Genomic DNA, 27,170 nt, shown 5'->3' on the forward strand with positions numbered 1-27,170 from the left:
AGGCAAAACCAGCTGAGGTGATTAAATAATTGTGATGTTGTAGACCCTAGTACCGAATCCCAGATATTCTAAAGTATCTTGGTATTAAGCCCAATAGTCATTCTAACAAGTTACATTCATTCCAAAGAAATTTCAATCCTGTCTTGCCACCTTGTTTCTATTACAGAAAGCCTTCCTACAACAGTATATTAAATATGTGGTAATTTCAACATCTTACTGTTTCAAGCATTGTGTATTTCTATTCTAAGTTACATTCCTAATTAATTTGGCCAAGTCATGATTGGAAAAAAACCCCAAAACCTAAAAAAAAAAAACCAGCAAAAACAACAAAAGACCCCACAGAAAATGCTTTAAAAATAAAAGTACCACATACAACTTTTAATAAAAATAATATTCCAAGGAGTACCATTGTATTTAATACTGATGAAGCAAAGTTGCCACAGTAATACCTTTGCTTCTTCCTGGTTATACACATACACTTTTTCTCAGCATAAACCTAACTTCTCAGATGAAGTGAGCAAAAATTGATCTTACTAAAGTCAGGAATGCCAGTTTAAAATTGTGTTAAGTGGCAAATATTAATCCACGAAGCTAAAGATACAAAAATATTCACTGAAGCATTGCTTAAAGATAAAACAAGTTGATCATTCAACTGATCATAACAAGCAGATACTACAAAGTATCTAAAAATAATCTGGGATACTCCAGATATCTAAAGTGCTTTGAGTGATTATAATAGAGATTATTTATTAGATTTGTAGTTAAAAGTTGAGCTGGACGTAGTTATTACTTTTTATAAAAACAAGATATTAAATCATACATGGGATGATGTTAATTGATCAGTACTTAACGACAATCTGTTCACATTTAAATTTTTCTATCTGTAGGCAAACCTATTTAACAAGAATGTTACTACCCTGCACCTCTTTTTAGATTAAGAAAAAAATGTACCTTAAAAAATGCTAAAGAAAATAGACAGTGGTCTAATGTCACTCCATGTATTACTCACCCCAAATGTAAACAAGAGGTACAACGTAAGTTCCCTGATTTCTTCTTTAGTATTTAATAACATAACTAACACTGGTATCTGCTGTCCAGATTATTTGCAGCATACTGCATGGTTCTACAGAACTTCAACTGTAGATAAATCAAGTTCTGACAACACCTAATACAAGGAAAAAATAAGTCAAATGTATCGAGTGTGAAGAAGCTTCAGATCTTTTCCACATCATAAGAGCTTGGGATTTCTATTTCAAGATCTGTATCAGCAGGGCAGGCACTCATGGTAAACTCATGCAAGTTTGCAGTGTATGTACTGAGATGTAATCCAACCAACAAATGCAGTGCGGATTTTCTTCCATGAAAAAGCTTATTTGTTTAAAAAGTTCTTTCCAATAAGACAGCAATGGCAAAACAACATTTGGACTTATTCACACCTGTTACTTCAAGAACCTGGAACTTCAAGTTCTTCAGCAAAATGAGAATAAACCTTAAAGACCAGATTTTCAAGAAGGTATTTTTCTATTAAATATTAAATAGATTGTCAACACAACTAGCATGTATGTTCATTCTTAAATACTTTGCAAAAATGCATATAATGAATTAAAAAAAGAAACGAAACAAAAAACCAAAACACTCTAGAACATTTCCAGTTTCTTTTTTCATCCAAGTGGGCCAGATTGTTTTGGTTAGGAAACTTTTCCAACAATCGGATTTTCTCTGCAAAAAACCAAAATATTATATGTAAATATTTTTAAGGTTAACATTTGCTTTTTTGTTCTCATAATACAATTTCAATTTATCAAGCAAAAAAACCCCATTTCTACCATTAATTGTGAAATTTTGCGATTTGCAAAGACTTCATTTATTTTCACATGGGACTTCTACATCATAGTCAATTTTTCTAAACAACTTGGATCAAACACTAACTCAGGCAAGCCAAATCAGGGTTTGAGCTTTTCTTTTTTTCCTGGTGAATCAATCCTTATTGATGTAAAGAAGAAATCTGAAAACTTGCTAGTGGTGTTCCATAGGCATAAGCCAGGACTGAAGAGAATTAAAGAATGTGCTCTGGAACAACAATATACTCCAAAGAACAGGGTTTTTTACCTTCACAAGAAATAGTATTTATCATCGAGTATGGCAAGTGAAATACAAACAGTAAATATACTGCCTGAAAGATATGTTTCAGCAGTAAAATTTTGACAGTTTCATATAACTCGATACTTTAATTATTAAACCAAAATTTTGGAAAAAAAAAAAAGAAAAAATAGAAAAAAAAGAAAAAAAAGAATTAGAAGGTAGGCATACTGTTATGAATAAATTTTGTGTGCACTTCAAATGTTAAGTTGCAAGGAAACAAAGAGTCACTGCACCCACTTAAAGGAATCTCAACAGGAACAGAGGAATCCTGCACAAGAACTTGGATCTTCAACAACTGGTAAAAAGCCACACTACTACAAATGATGCATCCTATTCTCTCCATGTCTGTGTTGTCTAACTATACCTTTACCTTCATTATCTCTACTCCAACAAGCCTGGCCTTGTTCCATGATTAATTTTTTTCAAAATACACATTTATCAATGTCAAAATTACATAGGATACTTACTCACTACCATATTTGGCACTAGATGATCTCTTCTTCTGGTATTTTTCATGTGATTCATTCAGCTTTTCTACTGTATCTATTATCTGCTGAAGTGTATGAAAAGTTGCTACAGAATCTTCAATTGTGAAGTTAGAATAATCATCTGGTTCTTTTCGAGGACCTTGATAGACTGCTATACTTCCACAAGCCTCTACAAAAACAAACACAATCATCCCACTTAGAATTTCAACAATTAAAGAACAAATCTAACTCTTATGTAAATGGTAACTCCAAAATTCTGAAATGGAAAGTTATTCTGGCTTACACATAAAATGGATTAAGATAAAAGCAGGAGACAGTATCAACTAAATGTATTTACAATTCTGTAGCTTATTCTCTGCTAGTCATGTTCAGCATCTTGAGCATCCAGCTCTCTCCTCTTCACATCAAGAGAAGTTCAGTGCTTTCTTGCACCAAAACCATGTCCAATAGAATTCATCACAGACAGGAAAGGGACGGCACAGGCAGAAAAGCAATCAGCTATAGGTGCAGTCTCTCTGTTTAAACTGTTAAAGATATTACATATATGGAAATTCAATTAGAACAATGCCTGATATCTACTGTAAAGAAATGCCTGAAGAACATCAGACACCAGGGCACTGAGAAGATAAAAATTCAATCTCTTTCTCTACTTTCCATTATTTTCAGATGAATTGTTAAATTCAGTTAATTGTTCAAAATGATGTTGTTGGCCTAGAGAACTAGAACTGAGTATCAGTGTAATTCTTCTTAATTATCATTTGAGTACCTTCCAACTTCTGTAGTTTAGACCTGTTGACAGTGAAAAGTGAGTAAATTCTTTCTGTCTCTCTGTCTCCATCAATCTCAATTTGAGTATCAGCAGGAACATCTCTAAAAGGTGAGCAAAGAGACAGGTAATCAATATCAGTAATTCTTGAAAGCAAGTAAAAACTGTTCCTTTTTCAATATACATAAGCCTTTTAACATGTTTATCGCTCATAGACAGCTTCATGAAACTTAAGTCTGTAAATGATATAACCTACCCAGGTTAGGATATTTTTTTGAAAGAAATCACAGCATTTGTTTGTTTTCAAAAATCAGCAGCTTCTAAAAAGACATTAAAGCATTGTAAGATGTTATTAATTTTTCCAACATACCTACAAAACCCAAATGATTTGTTAGAATCTACATCTGAGATTATTTATCTGACTTTCTTAGTGCACTGCTTTAACATATGTGAAGTTCAAAAAAAAAAGTGATTGTATAAAACAAGACAAAGTCATTAACGAGAGAGAAATTCCAGGCTGAACTTTCTGCAGCAGAGTATTTTCATTATTTTATACAGATGATGTAGGTGTGTCATATTTCTGCATTCAGCCTGGCATCTGAATTAAATTTTTGCATGAAAAGATCTCAGCCATTGGGTATTTATGATTTCCAGGCTGAATTGATTACCTCCACAGGGTGGCAGACAAACTAATAGACTTAGTGAAATCCAGTTGTTTGTGCCTTATCACTATGGCACGTTTCTGTGGCATCACTTGCTAAATTAGATAGGGAAAGCCTTGCTTCCACATTTTCAAGCTGCAGAGTGACTCACACACTTCCTGGAACCCTGCCCTTTTCCACCTGGGAAGGGACTTACGCGGTGCAGCGAGCACAGCCCTCAGTGTTCTCCATGGTGGCCTTGCAGCAGAGCCAGCTCCCATTCAGGAAAGCAGAGGGGTGGTAAAAGCTCAGCCTCCTCTGGTTGCACCTCGTTACCCGGCAAAGAGCCTCTATCCACTCACTGGCTTCTACACAGTTATTTGCTTGGATATAGAGTGGCTTTTCTCCATGGAGTACTTGAAACATCTGTAGAAGAAACACATTACTCTGCTGAGTAAAAAATCCAGTTACTGAGCAACTTCGAATATGTCAAAATAGATTTCAGTGCTCAGGCAATTCAATGAAGTCAAATTAAGACAGAAAGTGAGATGAGAGAATGGCAGACTTTTCACCTCTTTCCACTACACAGAGGAGAAAAGCCCCACCAGAACAGCTCCCCGTGTTCTGTCTACACCACTTCCTCATCTAAGAAAGAATCCTTATAAATTAGAACAGGATGCATCTTCCATCCTCTTCATCCACATATCCTTAAAGTGTGACCCCAGATTCCATGAAGCACAACCTTCATGCTTCATATCCTGGCAGCAACAGAAGATTCCCAGAAGTCTCTCCTTTAGCCATCCTCAGCCTTAGTGACAGCTGTACTTTTATCACTGCCTCAGACGTTTGGATTCGCACAAGAACTGAAATAACCAATGTGTTCAAGGGCAGAACAAGGCCATGAGGAAGTTCTCATCAAAAGGAATAAATAAATGTTTGGTAACAATACATTTCTCATAGTACCTAATATAATTCCAAGTGCTTTCTAATAAGGTCATGTAGTTATAACCTTCATTCCAGAAATTTGGTGAGGGGGACAAAGTCACAATCAGTCAGGAAAGTTGGTGCAGATATCCAAATTTCCAGGTTAATTTCCATGTTCAGAGTACTTGGAGATACTGCATACAGATTTTTATTCCTGGTCCATAAAAGACTTTTTGTTGAAGTGTTTAGTAATGGGGTTTCATCAACTCTGTAAGCTAGTTACATTCTTTTATTTAAAGAACACATCAAGAATCACATATAAACTATCTTTTGACCCACATTTTTCTTGTTGAAGGAGCTCTCATCAAGTTTCTCCACTGCAAGGATGTTTTTGATGGGAATTGTGAAAATTGGTTCTTTATCTGTAAAAAATTGTAAACAGAGGAGTGAAGCAATCTTTAAGAACTGTTTTATGATCTCAGGGCACTGACACTGCAGTTCATGCTCTCAAAATATGCATTTTTATCATTGAAAAAATAGGCATGAATCAGACAGAAGCCTCGATTAATCAAGACAAAAGTAACTAAAGTACATCAGAGGTATTTCAGGTAAGGAAAAAAAATTACACACTTTTAAAAGCACAAAAAAATATACAAACACTTCGAAAATACTGAAAATTAAAAATAAACGTAAAATAAACATTATTTACCTTGCTGTTTGTGGTATGTGAATTCTCTAGTTGTTAGACAGAACCACCGCTTCTTGAAATTCTTCTTACCAATCCGAGTCCTTCCCTGAGCTCTTTTGTACATTTCTCTGTAAAGAGAGCATCAAACGGAATGCAACCCTTAGTATTCTGAAGAGCTTTCAAAAGCATTTATTGAGATAAGACATTATTGTTCATCATGCAGCCACATAAAGACCTACTTCACTGTACATTAAAAAAAAAAAATCTACTACTTGCTCAAAACAGGTCTTCAAGATTACCTCCTGAGATGGTGATCATGTACCAGGTTCCAAAAACAGGAAAGGAGTTTGAAAAACACACAGTCCAGACTGGTGCTTGTGGCAGTAAATTTGGAGGGGATACTTAACTTATTCAGATCCAGAATTCCAAATTTTTAACAACATCCATCAATTTACTACTATAATAGTGTTGAGTCCACTACAGTTTCCTCCTTCATGTCTATTCAGTATCTTAATAAGAGACATGTTTCTTGGTTTTTTGAAATTTGGATGCCTGTTTCACAGAAAAGCCTTTTCTTCTTATAAACCTGCTTCTCAAATAAATTTAAATATTTTTTCCCCATGAATGTTGAATCATCACCTATTCTGGATCAACATCACAAAAAAGACAGTTCATTTCTTAGGAAGAGTGACTTTCGCCTCAATTTATTTAACAGCATTCTATCACTAAATATTAAATACTTCAATTACAGAATAGTTATTTATCTAACTTTAAAAGCAGAACATTTAGCTGGCTGGGCTTATACAGCATGTAGAATAATTCTAAATTAGTAACGTTCTTTTAACATACACTTTCACAATCCTCAAAAACCATCACAGAGCACATGCTGAACTGTGACAGTAATGCAGTCAGTCTTCAATAGGTATTCAGCTACTTTTAATTACTTTTTAAAGTATTTTAAAAAGCATTTAAAGTATTAGAGCTGGCATCTGTTCTTTTAAACTAATTCTGCAACCTAAGAATTCTCTAAATTACAAATATAATTTCTAAAGTATATCAGACATTTTAATATGCATTAATCTGAATCTGGCATTAATGAAAAAACACTGATGTCAATTCTGTTATGCACAATATAAATTCAAAATATATTCACCCTTCTTTTAGATGTACCGGCTCGCTCACGCCACTGGGCTCTTTAATCTCGGTAGAGGAAACATCATCTAGGAACTTAAGGAAAAAAACCACAGGCAATACAAATATACACTATTTAGAAACACAAGAAAACGGAAAAGCTATTCTGAAAATATAAATGTATAATCTCTCCTAGAACAGAACAGTTATGTTATGCAACATCTGAACACATATTGCAGGGCCTTGGAACAATGTAACAAGGGATGCCCAGCACTCACACACATTTTCTTTAATGAGTTCCTAAACAGAAATCCAATAAAGTCTCTTTCAAAAAATGTATACTTAAAGTTTTAAACTAAATTAGCTTAAGTTCACTATGTATAACTCTTCTGTATTTGACTGTATTGATTTGCTATGTTGTTTTTTTGGTTTGGGGTTTTTTTTAATGTCTGAAACAGACCACTACTTTTTTTTTTCTCTCTAGTAGAAAACTGAACAAAACCACCACCTTCTAATAATGAAGACTGCTCAGATACACCAACAATAAAAAAATAAAGTTGAAAGGTACCTTTTTAACAGATTCAGTAAATTTTTCTTCTTGAAATGTTTTGAAAAACTCACACATAAATGTCTCCTTGAAACTTGACTGAAAGGAAAAGTATATTGACATAAATAAACTTTTATATAAACTTTCAATAAACAGAATATTCATCATGTCTATGAAACGAGAAAGAATTTTAATAGCCTTACAAGTTTGCTTTTGGTCAAACTTCCCCAACTCCCCAGGGTCTGGATGGCTTTTGATATAAGAGTTAATGTTCTAGAAGTCTGTGCATCCTAAAACAATGAAAAAAAATTCAAAAGTCATATTTTTTCACAGGTCCAGGAAAAACTGATTTAAAAATTAAAATGTCAAGAAAGTTATTATGTTACACAATGTAGTAAATCTGGTACATCTTCATTCCTTTTCTTTGCCCCGAAAGAAAAAAATGCATATGAAATACACTTAGTTTATTAGTTACTGCACAGTATTTAGTATTTTAGTCACTACCACCAGGATTTAATAGTAGTACTGGGAAAATATTCTTACCTATAAAACACCTGAAACCCTTGAATCCTGTAATCATTACTACACATCTAACTAACTTCTGAACAATAAACACAATGAACTACTGCTGGACAAATGGTATAAATTTTCATAATACAAAGTGAACTTTAAAACTTTAAGGCTTTTATTCTATTTGTTTGCTACCTCACTGCTTGCATTTTAGTACAGGATTAGAAACACAGCCTACAAAAGTGGCCTCGCTGTTCCCTTTAAGATGTTTAACTCTCAAGTGTTAAAATCCTGTACTTTTTTTTTTTACTCAAAAAACTGGATAATGTTAAAGGAATGAATTTGAGCAAGTGTATTTTTTTTTCTTTTGAAGGCACAACACACCTAAGTAGATAGAATTAGACAATAATAACTTCTGGAGCAGCAGATTTCATACATTTTCTGGTTTTAATGTGAAAAATAATACAGGTTTTTTAATCTCCATATTCCTGTCTTTGAAATATTTTTGTAATGTGTATCTACTTGACAACTAATAATGGAAAATTTGTCAATCCACTGCAACTAGTGGAGTCGAGAATAAATACACCAACCAATTACTGCATAACTCCACAACCTCTGCTTAAGCCACAAATGGCAATAAATGTAGAAGTGACATCGGGATGTTTAATTTCCTTGGTAGAAACAAACAAGTCAATTTAGGCCTATACCTTAAAGGACCCTCAGTCATGTTGCTATTTTACCCAAGAAGCACATTTCAAAAAAAGGCACAGCATCTCTAATATTGAAAGCACTTCCACATCATTTGAGAACACCCCATAAAGACTGAAATACCTGATGCTTAAAGAATTGCAAATATCTTATTTCCTTTGGAAACTGAACCTAGAGACATTTAGTCATTTCCCAGTTACATACCCCACTGACAGTAACTTATGCCTTCCCACACCAACAGATCTGACGGTATGAACAAAACAGAACAAAGCTTCACAAGACTTACTGGATGGTGAGGTCGTAAATGAAAAGTATGAGGTGAGACTACGGCTACAGCAAAGAAACGAAGAAACACAAAGCTGCTCACTGCAGAATACTGTACATGAGGGTCATCTGCAGAGAAAAACCATGAAATGTAACATGCACTGAACCTAACAGGAAATCATGAAGACAGTTAACATAAAAATCCTTAGGAAGATAACATCAGAGGAGACATTTATAGCTTAAAATAGAACAGAAAAATCAATGAAGTGCATGAAATGAAAAAGGTGGTCATGGTAAGAAATGTCCTACTTCTAGCGGCATGTTTATTGCTTATTTCTCTGAAAAGAAGTTCTCTTCCCATACAACTGGCTCATCAGCTCCACTGGGAGGAATAATGAGATGATTGCAAGCATTTACATACACAGTTGATTAGGTTTGGCCGGATGCTGCACCCAGAGATAAAACACTGCAGCAGCTGCCTCTAAACACTGGGGCTATTGGATTTACTCACCTGGAAAGCTACTCACTGATAATTCAAACACATTAATTTTGCATGACAAATACAGTCAACACATAGGAACAAATATAATTGAAATTCTGAGTTGCACCATAAGCCCACAGTATTATATAATTTTGATTATGTAAATGAGGATTTTATCATTTAATATTTTGGGTATATTTACACTTTTAAACTGGGAAATACAGTGAGATCACATTCTTACTCTAATGATCACTTCAATCTGATCTGGTAAGTCAGCTTTTCTGAAAGGACTGTCTAAACTAAAGCAAATTATGGCTCAGTTTCAGTGACAAACATGAATCAGAGAAATGTTCCACATTATGAGAAGCACATTCTTCACCTGTCGCTTATTACAGGACATTTCAGATTTTAATTGACTGAAGTATGAGTATTTCAGATCCACTACATTATTCCTATATTAAAACCATTCTGAAAGAATAAAGCTGTTCTAATACTGGTCATATTTACAAACCCATTAAGTATTTTTTATTATCCACCCTCCTCAAAACTACCCATATCTAGTTCAGCTATAGTACTACTAAAGCTAACTTCACAGAAGTTAGTTAACATAAACAGAGTGGCAGTTCGTGTAAAGATGCAAACGCCAAATTTATTTTCAGGTTCACATCTTGCTTCTTTAGAAGCAATAAACAGAACAGCTCTTACAAATTTTAAGTATCTTTCCAATAAACCACTTCCTGTATTACTTGTGCTTTTCTTCCATTATCTTGTATTTTTTTTTTTTATGATGTCTCACTTGCTGCTGTCTTGCAGTTTCTGACTTGCTAGATTTTTGTATCAGAAAACAACAAATGCCTCTTGACTGACCACGAGGTTTCACTATAACTTACAGACTGACAGAAAAACAAACGCCTGACTGTCAAAGTTCAGGGCACAGCTTTGGACAAGACAAGAATTTTAGCAATCCCCATAAGGTTACTGCAGAAGTTTTCAGTCTGAACACCCCTTTCAGAAGTTTTTAGAGAACACTTACTTGGAAATCTTTTGGCAGCCAGATGCCTCAAAGAATAAAAAACATCACACATTAGGGTAGGACAACTTATACTCGACCGCACTATTTCACGGAACACTTTGTCCACGTAGTAGCGGAGATTTTCCTGCAATTGTGAAAAAAGGCATTTCTTCAGACCATGAACATTCACGTTTGTCCTTTTTTTTTTTTTCACCTGAGCACAAACATAATACTGTCTGACTATTCAATTCTGAATTTTAGTACAGCGCATATTTAAAAAGCTTCATAATACTTATATGGCATTACTACTGTTCAAAGATCGTTTAATGATATTTACTTTAAGTATATAAGCACTGCCTAGCAATATAAACTACCTATCAATACCTGGTTTTGTAATTTGACAACAAGGAAGGAGCATTTCCCATGTATATCAAGTGAACGTTAAGTTTATTACAGCAACTACTGCCTTAAATGTCAGCATACTCTGGTAAGAGGGAAGCAGCCAGCAAAACATCAATGAAAAATGCTAGAGCAGTTCCAGTTAGGTACATTATGATCTAGATGCTGAGTACAGAACATCAGGAATCAAAACACCCAAAAAACTGGTAAGAACGACTGTCATCTTTAGTTTCTCCTCTCTGTCCCATTTTCCATTGGACTTTTCCATTGCTGCATTTATAAACAGGGATAAGAAAATACAGCTTTTTCTTGCTTACTCTGAAATCAGAGTTACTACTATGAATTACTCATTTTCCATTACAAAGAGCTGCTTTTAAAAATGCTTTTCTTTCAGATTTTGAGACCAACTCACCATATTAATTTCCACGTTATCCCCTTCTCTTAATTTGATAGGATCTATTTCACAGGGTTTAGGAGACTCACATATCTGAAACAAAAAAACAAAACTACAGGAGTTCAATTCTTCAGACAGAAAGTATGGAAACGTACCCATTTAAAACGAGATTCTTAGATTTAGGAATAAAATCCTAAATAAGTTCTAACCATCCATAACAACATGCAGTGCTCATCCTCACTTTTGTTTGTGCCTTTTCAAACAGGTTGATTACATAAAGAATCACAGGGGGAAATTCTGCAATGTGTTGGAGGCTGGAATAATTGTCATTGACTCTTTATTTTGAAGCATCTGGAATGTAAGTAACAAAAAGCAGCTCCTCCCACCAAACTTAACCAATTATTGCTCAATTAAAGTTTCCTCTAGAATTCCCCCACCTGAGTGACTCCTACCACAGAGCTGAAACAAGAATGCCTACACAACAGACAAGGATATCCCAGGGGGCTGAGTGTCCCCAAAGAAGTTTCAGTAGGATAACCTACCTCATCAATAACAGGTTTCAAAGTAACCTTTAGGTAGTGCTTCCCCACTATTTTCATCATTTCATCCACACACCGAGTTGCTAATGAGTTGCCTCTGAAGATTGTGTTTGCTTCTCTGTAAGAAAAGAAATTATTTTATTTGAACAGGGAAAAAACAACAAGTTTCGTTACAAAATTCATTTTATACTCTATCTTGCTATTAAATAATTATTTTAAAAATATTTTTCATATATTTCAATCAGGAATTCCAGAACCTATACGTCAAGCTTGCAATGGCACTCAGTAACAGAAAGAGAATAAAGAAGAATATTATTACAGCAATTACCAAACCAAGGAACATAAATAAAGCCATAAGAAAAAGCCTAAGAAATTTTAGACAATTAAAATTACAGTGCAGTACGGAACACGAGAAAGAACAACTGGAGAAAATTCCAAAATCATGAAAGTTGTACCTCAGCAATATACAATTTCTCCTCCAGTAGTCATGGTGAAAAAAAAATCTTGGAGCTACAGCACATTGCTACACTACACCAATAAACTCAAACACTTAAACCAAAACATATTTAATCCAAGGTTACATTTTTATTCATTATAGCTGTTGAAGAAAACTGACAGCCACCTGTGCAAAGTGTACCTTTCTAATCTGAGAGATTTAGTTTAAGCTCTCTTTGTTACAGTTCAATTACAATGGAATGTGTGTACTAAAATGCAGTTTAGAAAATTATTTTCTGTGAGTCACCTCTTTCTACACAGTTAAGCTGTCTCACATTATTTAAATCAAGACTAAGTGCTTTGAAATGAACTGTCCTGTGGTGACAAAATCCCGTCCACCCCTCCACTGGACATGACCTGGCACCTCAGTAGCCACTGCTCACATCTGCTTTATTTCTCTCCTAACCACAGAGCTGCAAATTCACAGACCATATGCTGCTACTTGGAAAAACTCCTGTGCTTCCTACTTGTAAGGCATGCAGACCACATTCCTAATTACAATGCATCTTTGCAGAAAAAGAGTAGCCCTCATTTAAGCCACATGTTAAAGGAAACAGGGTAAGATTTTCAGCAATTTTAAAGATGTTCTATCTATTAAGTTCCATCTAAGTTTGTAAGTTCTGATCCAAAGCCCAGTAAAATTTGAAGAGTGGCCAGATAACCAAATTTAAAATAAAAACTATGTACTCTTAGACAAAATTTTACCAAACTGCCCAGAACCATTAACTCTGACTCCCAGCTTCAAAGTGATTTCAATGAATGTTTTTATAAACTAGCATTAAAAGATGAATATATTTAGTCAGTTTTACATAACAAGAGAAAGAAACCGAAGGGCTTACTTATCCATGTTGTATCATGAAGCCCTGTGAAACTCTAGGATTAATTTTAGAAAGCATGACATCAATAAACATGAAATACGTACTGGGTGTCCTTCAGATCTAGTTCTGCCACTGCTGCAACAAAGGGAACCAGCTTATGGTGGTGCAGCAACAGTCGAACCAGAGGCAGCACAGCATCATACTTGTCTCGACACACCTCACTCAGAATGTAGGCAGCAGATGCAGAAATAGGCTGTGAGAAAGGAGAATACAAAATCTGAGTAAAGTAGTTAAATCTTCTTTGTGTATTTGAAAAAAATACAGATCAAATATAATGAGACTATAGACATCGCTTGTTAACAGAAAATTTCAATATTTGCTATGTAACATGGCAATTAAAAGCTTACATTTCAGAGATACCCAAGTGAAAACTGGTATTATCTGCTCTATAATTACATTTAAGAATAGAATTCAGTAGCTACTCATCCTTCTCATTCTCTTTAAAGGGTTAAACTATGGCTTTGTCACAAACCCAAGTCAGAGGCAGGAAGCAACTGTTTTACTATAATGTCATATATCTTTATAGGACTTTAAAAATGATAATCAGAGGACATTAAAATTAAGTTCTCACCCTTCTAAAGTGTTTGCTGCCACTGTACAGTTGCGAATTCCAAGACAAAAACGAAATTATTTTAAGTAGGAAAGACAGCTGCTGACTGCTGCTACCTATATACTCAGCTATTCCTGAATTCCAGCAAAGCAGTATTTATTTGATTATGGGCCAGCAAAACTTTAGTCACATCTGCTTCCTCTATCTTTCTTCTCCTCTCAATACTTCACTAACACTGAATTGATGAAAAGCTGTAAAAGACCTAAGAATATAAAGCCTGGTTACTACAATTTGGTTCCTGTCCCAATATCATGCAAAGCATCTACCACACTTCCCTCTTTATCACCACATCCACGTGAGAAATCCAGTCATGCTGATTAACATCCTGGAGAAGGCAGAAACAATTTGAAATCAGCTCTGAAGTAGATCTTTTTTGTTAATTATGTGCCCTTCAGTGCCAATAATGGATCAGTGTCCCTCGAAAACCTCTAAATCCAAGAAGCCAATAGAGGCCAATGGAGAAATACTATGTTGAAAAAAGCAACCAATGAAAAGAAAGTATTTCATCTCCTCCAGGCACGGAGCACAGGTAATTTCACTGTCTCTACTGATACTTCTAAAATAAGAAGAAAATCCTGGTACTTTGGAGCAGAAGCAAAAGCTCTAGTAGCTGTTCATCTGGGTGTGACAGAAGTAATTACCACAAAGAAACAAAACCAATTATCTAGGTATGAGTAATTCATATTGTCTCATGACTGCATAATTCATTTTTATTTTTCACTTTAATGAAATTTTCAACAAAAGTACCTGAACATCTGAAGATTTTAGCAGCAAGTTCCTTAGAGAAGCATAGTATTCAGATGGAAGTACACAATCTTCAGTGTAACAGATATTTAACCTAAGTGATCCTAAATCATCAGTTTTAGAAGATTTGTTTCCATTTTCTCTTGGCTGAAGTAAGTACCTGTAAGCAACAGGACAATTATAAAATATTAGATTCCTATTTCATTCATTTGACTAATTCCACAATAAAGCAAAGTATCACATGTAACTATTTCAGTATACATACATTATATCTGAAAACTGGCAAAACATTCACAAAAAAACCCCCTTGAAATTCAAAAGTAGAAAAATGAGCAGCATTTAATGCATCTTTAACACATAATGGAACTTAAATTTATTTTCTCGTATCTTTCCAAACAATGAAATAGGATATACTTTTTGTAGGTTAACAGGGAATAGCAGGAATAGTTTGAAATTACACTGGACCATCATGTTTTACATCTAGGTTATATTTAGGGTGTTGGACACTGCAGGTGAAACAGGTAGTGTAAAGAATTTAAATGGTCTTATCTGAGACCAGAAAAAACACATAATATTAACAGGCTCCACTCTTGAGAAACAACATATAGGAAAAAAGTGGGGTTTTTTCTACTTTTAATACAAAATACATTGAAAAATTCATTGGCTGTAGTTTCACTGCATTCCAACAGGAGGTGCAGCTCCACAAAGCTTTTAAGTTAACAGCTCTTAAGTAGTGTCACAGTAGTTTCAACACTGACCCCAACAAACTGAAACCCCATCTCCAAATATTCTTTTACAATCATGTATATTTGGACTTCTACAACCAGGAGATTGGACTTCTTTTTTTCATAACCAGTTGCAGTGCCCATGAAGGCATGCTAACATAAAGTAAAACTGATTTACCAGGAGAACCTTTCCTTAACAGCATAACTCTTGAGCTTATTTTCCAAATATTTAGTAGTAATGATAATTTCTCTGCTGTACTTCAGCTGCATTCAAAAACATATTATGAAAATTAGCAATACCATAAAAGATTTGTTATTTTTAATTACAGAACTTCTGTTTTTGATCAGCAGATCATACTTCAACATGAGGCTGTTCAATGCAAGGTATGCCTACAAAGCATATTAGCAGACACACTCAAGACAACTAGATGTGAGTTAGGTCAATTCAAAAAGCTACACAAACACAGCACACTGGCAATGAGCCCATGCTGATATAATCTTTCTCTCAGCAGGTTGTTACCAGAGGCCTGTTTTTATGTTAATATGGTCATACATCTGTTGATCAGAGCACTGGCAGAACAAGCCTGGGTCTGCAATACACAGTGCAAGAAACAGAAACTCCAACACAAACACCTACAGGATCACATTCAAACACCAAGAGTCTGAGTTCAACTTCGATACATCCAAGACACTTAGAGCCTGAGGTGGGTACATGGAGCAGAGCCATAATGATTCCTGGCAAAGACCTGCGTTAACATTTACTTCTATTTACCCACCTCCTTCCTATGTGTTTTCTGTGTGGATATATGAAAGGGCTTCTTCCGTGCTTTTTCCTGTACTGAAAGGTTCACTAAAAGCAGAATATTCTACACACTTGAAGGCACTCAAATCCCTGGTACTCATCCCTTCCTGCTGCTAAGCATCTGGGACAGTAAAGGAGCTAGAAATGGGCTCCTGCTCCCAAAAATATCAGAAGGGAGGGTGTTGAGATGTCCCACGCAGAAGTGTTTCTTCCCTGAACTCCCTTCATACCTCACCCTTCCAGCTCCTGTGCCTGCTCCTCTGAAATGATGTTGGATTGTTTCCAGAAGATACTTCTGGAGCCTCCCCAAGGAAGAAAAAAAAGCCATACTTAAATGATCAAATAAACTCTTCATCAGTAATTCTGGAAATCTGACTTAGGAATTTAATTACAAAGTGATGCAATTCTGAGAAGTCCCAGGTTTCCTGAAGACCACACACAGATCACTGAAATCCAGCAACCTGACCAAAAGACAGTTACAGTCCATCTTCCCTTCCTTCACTCTCCACACTTCCCCCTCAAACACACTAACTATTCTGTGACTGTGGGCAGACAGGGGGAAGAGAAGAGGTGAATGTGCCCACTGATAAGGTTAATTCATTGAGCAGGGCAACTCTAGAAACATGTTTTACCTAGATTAGAACACGAAGACATGGTTTAATGAATAGGTAGAATAAAACATCCTTTGCAAGGGAAAACATGCAAGACACAAGCAAATTCACTTCTGAACAACCATTTCTCACCATGCTTGAAAGGAATCATTTTTTAACACCTTCACCGGAACTTTAATTTCTCCTAGAAAGATGTCTTGTACCAGATTCCCATTATTCCATAGGTCAACCCTGAAAATAAGAACATTGCTTCATTTTCTTTTCTCCCACAGAGAAATAAGCAAGTTTACAATAACTGCCTTAGAGCACTAATCCACATGCATGCAGGCAGAAAATGTTAGAAATCTCACTCCATTCTAAATAAATCAAGAAGAATCAAACAAGTGGCTTATTAACAGATAAAGAAACAAACAGTGAAAGTTAAGACTTGCAGACCTTGCATCAGGTAAATAAAAGTGATACTGGCACAATGTATGGGTTCTGCACAGTCTCCACCCCCTAAACTGTGCACATTTCTTCTCAGTTAATTCAAGTGAGCTTTTTACCAATATACTTAAATATCTACCTAACTGCTAGAATCTGGCACACTGCAATGCCACACCAACACATGCGCTTGTTTTTCCAAGCAGCAGCTCGTACGCTTACAACTTTAAATGGAATCAGGTTCCCAGACATGCACCCTGGGTTTGTTCTATTACTTCTTACCTCTCTGACATTTCTGACAGACAGCAGTTGTTAAGAACCAAAAAAAAACAAAAACAAAAACAAAAGACAACTAGATTTGTTGGGGCATGACTATTTTTCTAAATATATTTGCATCTATAATGAAATACACAGTTCTAATTAATGAAGCTAATAGTTAAAAATGCACATACTAAGTTAGTTGTATAATAGCTATTAAGATTAACTGCTAAATTTTTCTTCTGATGCCTGTTAGGAAACATGCTGGCCTTGAAGACTGTCTGTCATTCAGCAGATTTGGTGCATGTATGTGCAGGAGCACAATTAAGAAAAGAAACTGAGTACAGGGCTCTCTGCTGTTCTAACTACATAGCATAAATACAGACAGACCTGCTCTGAGGGTAAAGCAGCACAAAAGGGGAACATGAGTATTTGCATTTACAAGGAAAGCTGAAACATAAATGTTCCTCTAAAATGCAAGGGAAATTGTAAGAATCTCAAAGAAGAGGCCTTTCCCTCTTTTTTTTATTAAACCAGCCAACTATATTTGAAACTAAAGACTAGGATCAGGAATGCTGGTATCTTTCAGTACAAGTTCTATTACCAATATTCTGCCCAAATTAATATAATCTGATATAAGGTACTCATACCTCTTTATTCACAGGCACAGGAAACAAGTTTAGGCTGCTAGATACATTCAACCACTATTTACCTCAAAACAAAAAAACTCATCTTCATTAAGAAATACAAGTTAAAAAAGAGACATTTTCTATGTCAGAATCATCTTTTCTACAAGTCTGATCAGTAATTCTCTGGAGCTACACTAAGATAAAATAGGTATTTATTGTCTTGATGATAAAATAGTATGATTTATTAATGATTCTGTAAATTCACTTTTTAAACCACATAACTTACCGGACTTCTAGTTTCTCAATATCTTCTTCTTCTACTTGAAACTGGGACTTTTTGGTGTAACTGCTGGACCTGGTTACCTGCAAGCAAATTTCTCCTATTAACACACTTTTTGTATTATGTATATCAAAAAATCAAAGAAAACCCTCCCTCCCTGCTTCTAGCATAGGTAAATAGTTGCTGCTCCTTCTACAAAGGAAAAGGGTCAGTTGACCAAACAATCTGCCTTTTGCCAGAAAAGCAGGTGAAAAATGGGTCAGGAAGGGTTCATGGTGACACCTACTGAGGGCTAGCTGGTATCTGAGGGAATTACAGTATAGCTCTATCAGAAAAAAAAAAAAGTTAATATGACAGGACACTGGCAAAAATTTATTTTTGTTTTAGCATGAGCCTCATGAAAGCATTGAAGTTAGTTCTGAAATGTTTGAAGAAACAACAAATAAGAAGCCCACTCTTTTTGCCCTAGTTACAATACAATTGTAACCTCTCATCTACACTTTACTCATTTCTTGACTGACCGCATTCTCAATTTAACTCCAATAAATCTTAAGTCATAAAGTGGTTTGGATCACATTTTTATCCTAATATCTGACATCCTAGGAAATCACACTCAGTATCTTGAGCAGGTCACTCAGTATCTTCAGACACACGCCATCCACTGAAACTGTGCATAGGTATGAAACAATTTCTCACTAAAGTCCCACAGCAGGACCAGGATTTATAAAAACACAGTAAATTATAATACACTTGAGGCACATGCAATAGTAGTACTCCTTCAAATTCTCAGTATAGCATGCTGTAAATGCAAATCTGATTTTCATTACTGACACAAATCAGATGAAAATTTAAACTCATGATTTGTTTATTGTCAGATTGCCTCATGCAGAATTGAAATCAACTCCTAAATAACAACAAAGTTAACTTTTTTTTAAAAAATAAAATGAACTTTTTTGGGTATAATTACTACATTACTTTATTAAATAAATAAGTTGTTTGGGTTTTTTGGGTCAGTCTTCTTGAAAATATTTAAATAGAAGTCAACGGGTTAGGTTGAAGTTATCTCAGAACTCCTGATGACAACAGACGATTATATAAAGTGATTCAGGACAGGGAATTACCTTCATATATGTGCTTGTGAGGAAGTAATTTTTCACACAGCAATTAAAGGGGGATGCTATTGTCTGGCAGACAGAAATTTAAGTATGCCATTCACTAACATTTGAGAGGCCAGTTAAAGCTCCTCAATTTGCTTGAAGAGAGCTTTCTGCATTAGGTACTGCTATGCACCTTGCTTAAAAATATCTGAAGGGTTGCATACAATAGATAAACAGGCAGAATAACACACAATAAGTTACCTCAAAATAAAATGTTTCGTTAAACTGCGGATTGCTTGTTTTCTTCTTTACTTTGGTCTTCTTTTGGTCATTCCTGTTCCAATGTGGTAAAATTTTTACCATAGACAACTTAAACATACAATTATAAAGACATTCTATAGTCAAGAAGCACCCATGCATTTAAGTTAAAACATTTTTTGTTATTTTAGAATTCACTTTGATCAATGAGGAAAAATCTTAAAATCAGTTCATCTTCACAACACAGTTTGAAGAGCTAAAATTTTAAATGGTGTATCTAGTTAACCGGGCATCTATCCAGCTCAAAGTTTGTATTTAATTTCACAAACAGGTAAAACTTACACATATCAATTAAAATACATCAACAGTTTCTAATGCATTTAAAATTGAAATTTCTTTACCACTGCCTGCAGATAATGAGCACACTTTTCCTTGTCTTATTCAACTGCAATTTGTTTTTCCCCACCCTCTTCTGTTGGGGAAATACCCACTATTTCTTTACAAACAGAGGCTTCCACCCAAGACACTGAAGGTTTTCTTTGAAAGCAACTGCTGCTAGTGTTAGATATGAAGCAGCAAAGGGTCAAGGAAAACAACTGTCTCCACTTCCTTGTGGATTTCTTTTTTTTATTTTACAAATCTTATAAAGGAATAGAGTTTTATTTATTTATTTAGCAAAGGGCTGTGGTAGTATAGAATAGCTTTCCAAAAGAAAGAAATATAGAATGTGTGGGAAAAACAGACAAGGGAGAAGAAAAATTGCCCAAAGTATCAACTACCTATTTTCAGGCAGTGGCCATATAAATATTCCAGTCATGGTACATGAGTCACACATGCGTAAGATTGGAAAATCTTAACCAGGAATTCCTGTCAGATGTGCACATATATTCCCATACTAACAGGGTAAATATTCTGTGGGACCAACATTCTCCCACTTACATCCATATCACAGGACTCAAACAGAAAATGTAAGTCAATTTACCTTCTTTGCCATTTGGCCCCATGATTCCTAAGTATAATGGGTGAGCATCCCTAGTCCTCTTAGAAAAAACCCAAACAAACAAACAAAACAAACAAAAAAATCCCCACAAGCCGAACCTAAAAATGTGATCATTTATTACAAAGGAGGGAAAAAATGCCCCATGGAAAGCTTACTCGGGGACAATCCTTCCAAAGTCTTTAAGCCAAGCCAAGACGTCCTGATATTATGCTCACAAAGACAATTCCTCAGCACTGGAGAAAGGAGAGGGTCTGATGTGGCAAAAAAGAAGCAACTGAAACTTATCCTCCTTATTGGGCAGGGACTTGCACACAGTGAATGTGTGGGATGCAGGATTTTTCTTAAATGAAAGAACCCAACAGTTATTGAGGATTACTGATCAAAAACAGGGAGACATTTGAGCTGTGGGGATTCTGAACACAGCATCGTGAAGGTGTTCCAGAACCTCGACTCTCTCGTCTCCTCCCAGTTACTACACATTTGCTGCAAAGAAACCCACACATTAAGAAAAATGGAGAAGAGAGGAAGGTGAGTGAGCAATTGACTGTATCATGGCATACAAGAATTTCACATAGATTAACAGGAAGCACAGTGCAGAAATCAAGAGTCCAGTACAAAACACAGGAAAGAACTGAGTCACAAGTGGTTCTTGACAAGTGCAGGCAATTCAGACAGACCAAACACCATCCCAGTCTTGAGAGTATGGCAGGGCAGGGGAGAGAACAGTATCCATGGAGATGTGATATACACATGAAAGCACTGGAAGATTTTCCTGCGTTTTAAAGATTTTGCTTAAAACCTGTGACTTTCTTTTCCAATTCAACATCACAGCACTTTTAGATTTATTCATTTTATACTAAAATGTTACCTGGAAGGCCCCACAAGAGATACTGTTGCATAAGGATCACAGTTTTGTCCGTTTATAAGAGGCAACCCATGACACTCCTTTATGCTACAGGGAAAAGGCAAACAATAGATCAGTGAAGCAAATATTTGGCTTAAAAAAATAAAACCTAAGCAATGCTTTCTTTTTGAAAACTTTTTTTTTTTGATGTTCTGCTGTATTACACAAAGATAGATGGTAATACAAAATAATACTCAAGTGTACAGTAAGACTTAGGGGGCTCTGTGAGAATGAAACTCTTGGAATTGCTTTGATAAAGACATTCCAGTATCACACATGAAAGACAAAATCATAAGTAAAATGAACTACTATGTTAGGAGAAACTGCAGATTTCTTTAACTTTTAAATTTGATTTCTCAAGGCCTACAAAAAGTTATCTGGCCACATCGAATGGCAGCAGCTGCATCTGGAAGGCATTAAAATGGATTGAAATATTTTATTTTGGATAACCTACATTCTGAGTTATGCTAAGAAATGCAAAGTTAAATCCTGAAATTATATTTAAAATTAAGCAACCAAAACCATTACAGTGTATAGTTCTAGCTCTACCTTTGAAATAGTGCTTAAGGTTTATTTCCAAACTCTTTTCACAACAGCCCATGTTCAGGGTTAAATGGCCCTTTTAAAAATACTGTTTTCTTCCGTAATTCATACAGTAAGTGGTAAGGTGATGTTTAACAGGTACACAGGCACACTGTTCACCAGTCCTGATGCAAAAGGGACAGGATGGTTGGCAATTAATGCTTGTGGAGACAGAGAAACCTTTTCTGGACCCTTTCTGAAGTCTTGCAATCTTTGAATCACCACAGCAGCAGCACAGAGCTGGGTCAGCAAGCTGCCTAACCTTTAGATGCTGCCCACATATGAGCATTAACAAAAAGCAGCTGGAACAGCAAAAGTAAAGCAGCAGAGTTTGTAAATTCATAGCAGAAACCAGACTTTCTAGCAAAATGATGCTCTAATGTAACCATGCACACTGTAATTTAAGTCCAGAAATATTCAGCAAATTACAAAATTTCATAAACAAAACACAAATAAGATCTGAATGTTATATTCCCATTTTCTTTAAAATAATTTATTTTTTTAGCTGTATTGCAGGAATTTAACTAAATTAATGCAATAAAGTTTCAGTTGTCATATTTGCTAGTTTGAATAAAATCCAAAACCTAGGCAACTTAAGGAGAAAATAGACTTCTGTAAATTCATATGAACAATTAAGTAAATGTTCTAATATCATAATGTGGAATAATAAGTTGTGAAGATCAAATTAAAGTTATGTAGCTGCACACATTTTTAAATAAATGCTTTATGTACTGTTACACAGAAAAATGGTGTTAAAAGAATAACAGGAGCTGCAAATTCAAACACAAGTGTGGAAACAAGACACTAACACTCCTGTGCTGCCTCAAAACTCCACCCTCTTTGGAGTATGCACAATTATAAACCAGATGGTATTTTCCCCCCCAAAAGTCCCTCTGTCTTAGCCAGTTCAGGGAACATTTAGTGCTGAACCACTGCACAATCATTTGTTATTTTTCTTCCAGTTACCAAGCACGTGGCTTTCAGCATTTCAATAATTTTTGAATCACAATGAGCCCTACAGTGATTTCAAACCCACCATTTAAATGGGTTCTTGAAACATCTAGTTGTTTCATAAGCATTAATTGATTCCTCCTCCAACACACACGTGGCACTGAAGAGTGGCAACAAAAATAAACTGTCTAGACTTTTCAGTCATTTGGGGTCTCTGATCTGAGGCAGGACTTGATTTTTTCAGACTGATGGGCATCCTGTAGCACAAAACACTCTGCAGCTCCTCGGGCTTTGCAGTTTCAGGTGTGAGTGCTGAGCGTACCTATAAACCAGCTGCAACTTGAATCTCATAGGAGCTTCATAGCAGATGGATCAGTCAACCTTATCTAAAGAGAATTCAACTGTTTTAACAAGAACACCACCATTTCTCTTCTTACAGTCTTTGACATGTTCACCAAGCTCCTGGATTTCTGAAGCAAACAGGTATGAGTCTGTGGGACTTTTAGTAATACAAACAGCTTGTTCTGTTCTCTTGACCACAACACACACAAACTAAAGAAAGGCTTGTTTGTGATTTCCTGTGAGTTGAAAAACATTTTACTGACAACTTCACAGCCTTGCAGCAGAACTAGGATCTCTGGATTCATCATATGGATCTGTCACTTCAAGTTGATTTCATGCTCCAGCTGGTCTCCCTGTGGAGACAGCTCTAGCATTCCCTTTTTACCTCCTGCCCAAGTCCCAGTTCTGCTGCCAGCAAGTATGGTCTGCCTAGCTTAGACAGCCTGCCCTGGTCCAACATCTCCCCTGACCATCAGCTCCTAATACCTCAAAATCTTTCTCTTCCACACCTATGACACACAAAAATTTGTTCCAAATTTACCTCACCTCCTCCCCTTCCATCTCTCACTCCAAGCTTGCCAGTCATATCCATCCCTTCAGTCTGCAGGGACTGCCTGGAGTCTGCTTTAGACACAGTATGTGACAGCACAGCCAAGTCAGCTAACTGCTGCTTCTGTTTACCACCCTCACAGGAAGCTTTTAGGTTTCAAGCCAGTTGTCAGTTTGGCAAACTGAATTACCCTCATCAGGCAGGAGCCCTCCCAAGCTCCAAAGGCAAGCAGCCATTAGGGATAGGAAGCCATTAAATCGACTCAGCACTACCGGGCCAGATTGTTCCTCCCCAGGGACTGAGCACACCACACTGAATCATTACCGATACTTTTAAGCTACTAAACAAACGGCCTCCAGTAAACATGTTTAAAAATTCTGAAGATGTCTGAAGTGGCTAAACTATAGTAGACTTAACAGAAATGGAAAAGTTGGAATGGAAATGAATGGAATGGAAAAAACCTCACTAAGTTTGCCAGTCAGCAAATTGCACAGTAATACTGCCTTTTCCTCGAAGAATCAGGCAAAGTGCTAGAACTCCAGTCTCCTTTAAACAGGAAAACAACAACCAAGAAATCCCATCAAAACCACCACCAACAAAATGCCAAACATTCTGACCAATCAAAAAAGAAAATAACACTATATATACACTCCTATTCTGACAACCATAATAAATACATTTCTAACATACAATAAAAATATTTCAGCTTTGACAAATAATTTCATCTACCTAGCTAGCCAGTTGTCATTCAAAAGGCATAAATGCATAGAGTTTGAAGAAGTAGACAGGAACTTAAAAGCCTTTTATTTTATATTTTAGACTACTATACCCTTATGTAAAGTCTACACAACAGACAACAGAAGAACTTTGGTTCTTTTCTCCAACTACTGCTCTGTTCCAGTAGAGTCTAAGATATGATTCAGTTTACATTAATTCTCATCTCAGTAGTTTGTTGTGCAAGAGGAGTTTCACACAGGAAATGAGAGCCTTTCAGATACAAATGGCATATATTCATCTTGTAAGATGAAAATACGTCCTTAAAAAGACCCAGCCCACAATAAACCCCCTAATGACTGAGTGACTCTATCTCCACCATTCAAATCAACTGAAGTCCTCCAAGGACAGACACTCCCTAACTGCAGCCATTAGGATCTGTATGTGCACTTCATAAAATTGCTATGTTCCCTAGAACAACTTCATACAAGCAGATGAGGTATAAACAGGACAGTAACAAACTGACAGGTCAATTTAAGAGCACATGATGTATAATTTGTTTAGAAAAGCGGTTGCAATGAAGTCAAAACCTGGCTGTAATAAACCATTTCTGGGCTTTGAAGTATTCACACTGTAAATACACAAAACCTTCTTTCAGAGCTGAAGGGCTGTTAATCCCAGAGAAGGCAGGTGCTACCACCCAACTGCCTAATTTGGCAAGAAGCTGTTCAAGTATCATCTATTTCAGAAGCAGCAAATATGCAAACAATGGTCATGCAAACTTGTTCTTAGGGACTCCCAGCAAGAGCTGCAAGCACATATTTGTGAAGCATGCTACCATACATGCCATTGTGGTTTCAAAAAAAGAGCCCACACTGAGTCAGCAAGTAAACTCTTGCACTATCCTTTTCCCCTTCTCATTCACACCTTAGAAAAGGAAACAATTAGTATCAGAGACAAAACAAAGTTTTAATTCACAAACAGTCTGTGACCGTATCTGCATGAAACTTAACAGGAAGTTTGCAATTAAGACAAAAAATTTGTGTAAAATCAGGGCTTAGCCTGCTCTACATGAGCTCTAAGACAGTCCTTCACCAAAGGAAGATTAACTATGCTATATGTCAAAGAAGTGATTGGAATTGAGTTTTTAAATCAATCTTCATCATAAAACTCATCTAGAAGACAAGTAGAGAAAGCTTCTACAACCATGTTTACAGACCCAAAACAACAGGAATGCATTTCCTAGCCAGTCATCGTTTTGGTTCAGCCACAAGGTAACAGGGGACTCCAGATAATACTCAAAATCACAGCCTTTGAACTACTTGCTATCGCGTGTGCACTAAACACCATGTGTAATCTTGTGTAATGAAAGTTGAAGCTAGTATTTTTCATCTTTGTAGAACTTCTGGACTCTCAAGAATACACAGTAGAAATCCATTAGCAACTTAACTAAGCACAGAAGGCAGCAAAAGTATCTAGAATTCTCTTATCCTACAAAATTTAACTGGTGGCTATAGCAGCCAGGTTGGGGTCCGTGGCTCAGACCCAGGAAGCTGTGACCGACCCAGAGAGAGCGTCCCGCAAGGGACAGTCTTCCAGAGGTCTGCGGTGATCCCTCAGCGGCCGGGGTGCCTTCGCAGGGGGGGCCTGTCTCAGCAGGCTGCCAGCTCTCTAGGGATTTCAGCAAGAGTGACTTCAGCTCTTGTTCTGCGGGGCAAACCCCAGGCTGGACTAGGAGGAGAGAGACAAGAGGCTTGTTCAGCAGTTCCGCATGAGGCAGGTTTATTACTCTGCACCCCTGCGAAGGGTAGGCTAGGGACAAGTTCTCCAAACTCAAAGGGGGAGAAGGGTAGATCTTACAGGGATACAAGGGTGGGTGTGAGAGGGTAGAAGGCAATGGGTTACAAGGAATCTACATAGGGTCTCCCAGAGGATCATGGTTCTTGCTTTCTCTCACCCTCACCGAACAGTGCTGCCTTTTCCAAGGGGATTCTGCTGGCAGGTTATGCCATTGCTTTATCTCAGCAGGCCTCCTTCCACGGCAGGGGCTGGGCACACCCCACAGGTGAAGGTTTGAAAACATCTCACTCTCATTACATGGAGACACAATTAACTTGAACATGAAGTAAAATGTTGCTCCTGAAAGGCAAGTATCATAGCCTGTATTTCAAAAATTTTTTTTCAGTGATTTTTTTTCCTGTGGCCAGTATTTTCCAGTTTAGAACAGATGAAGAAGAGTCAGAGACAGAAACATTTCTGCCCACTTCTTGACTCTCTTTTACTCTATCACAGTTCTGCTCCTTTCTATCTTTCAGCTTTGTTAAAGGAGTCAATAATTCGATGTCTTCTTGAGGCCTGGTGACTAGTGAAACATAGCAGCAAGTGCATCACTTACTAATTATCATGGGAAATTTACAAAACCAGCAGAGTTTTAAAGAGTTTAAATTTTCTCTTTAATACTTCCACATGTATTTTTTGTAAGTTCCTCATGCTTTAAGATCAAATGCATCTCAAAAATGCCCTCTCATCCATTTCTATAATACCACATTCAGTGGTATTACAGATTCTTATTTCTCAAACTCTCACATGTACATCCAAAATGTATTTATGTACAATATATTACTAATGCAGTAAATTATTTCAAGGGTAGCAGGCCGTGTGGTAAAATCCTACTAAACATTTT

At 36.3% G+C, this 27,170-nt stretch overlaps 1 protein-coding gene and 1 long non-coding RNA gene across 3 annotated transcripts in view; one reads left to right on the forward strand and one right to left on the reverse strand.

The window, feature by feature from the left end:
* Window positions 1-235: 235 nt before the first annotated feature.
* RASA2 (RAS p21 protein activator 2) overlaps window positions 236-27,170 on the reverse strand; it is a 45,962-nt gene continuing 19,027 nt past the window's right edge. Inside the window, exons 6-24 of one of the 2 annotated variants that reach the window (XM_039556969.1) lie at window positions 21,313-21,396; window positions 19,448-19,520; window positions 18,096-18,172; window positions 16,632-16,730; window positions 14,365-14,521; window positions 13,052-13,200; window positions 11,638-11,752; window positions 11,114-11,188; window positions 10,324-10,447; window positions 8,832-8,938; window positions 7,531-7,617; window positions 7,349-7,426; window positions 6,803-6,876; window positions 5,671-5,777; window positions 5,301-5,383; window positions 4,255-4,463; window positions 3,397-3,500; window positions 2,610-2,799; window positions 236-1,719 (exon numbers count right to left, since the gene is read on the reverse strand). In XM_039556969.1, coding sequence (XP_039412903.1) covers window positions 1,689-1,719; window positions 2,610-2,799; window positions 3,397-3,500; window positions 4,255-4,463; window positions 5,301-5,383; window positions 5,671-5,777; window positions 6,803-6,876; window positions 7,349-7,426; window positions 7,531-7,617; window positions 8,832-8,938; window positions 10,324-10,447; window positions 11,114-11,188; window positions 11,638-11,752; window positions 13,052-13,200; window positions 14,365-14,521; window positions 16,632-16,730; window positions 18,096-18,172; window positions 19,448-19,520; window positions 21,313-21,396 — 2,023 coding nt within the window. In that variant the 3' untranslated portion in view covers window positions 236-1,688. Of the gene's footprint in view, window positions 1,720-2,609; window positions 2,800-3,396; window positions 3,501-4,254; window positions 4,464-5,300; window positions 5,384-5,670; window positions 5,778-6,802; window positions 6,877-7,348; window positions 7,427-7,530; window positions 7,618-8,831; window positions 8,939-10,323; window positions 10,448-11,113; window positions 11,189-11,637; window positions 11,753-13,051; window positions 13,201-14,364; window positions 14,522-16,631; window positions 16,731-17,204; window positions 17,218-18,095; window positions 19,380-19,447; window positions 19,521-21,312; window positions 21,397-27,170 lie in introns of those variants that run through there. The other variant, XM_019289894.2, reaches the window with a different exon arrangement.
* On the forward strand, window positions 11,319-14,321 carry LOC104693449. Its single transcript, XR_752542.3, has 3 exons — window positions 11,319-11,453; window positions 12,541-12,687; window positions 14,013-14,321. It is a non-coding gene; the product is annotated as an uncharacterized LOC104693449 (long non-coding RNA).

The sequence above is a fragment of the Corvus cornix genome, chromosome 9 (genome assembly GCF_000738735.6).
Source record: "Corvus cornix cornix isolate S_Up_H32 chromosome 9, ASM73873v5, whole genome shotgun sequence".
Taxonomy (NCBI): Eukaryota; Metazoa; Chordata; class Aves; order Passeriformes; family Corvidae; genus Corvus; species Corvus cornix.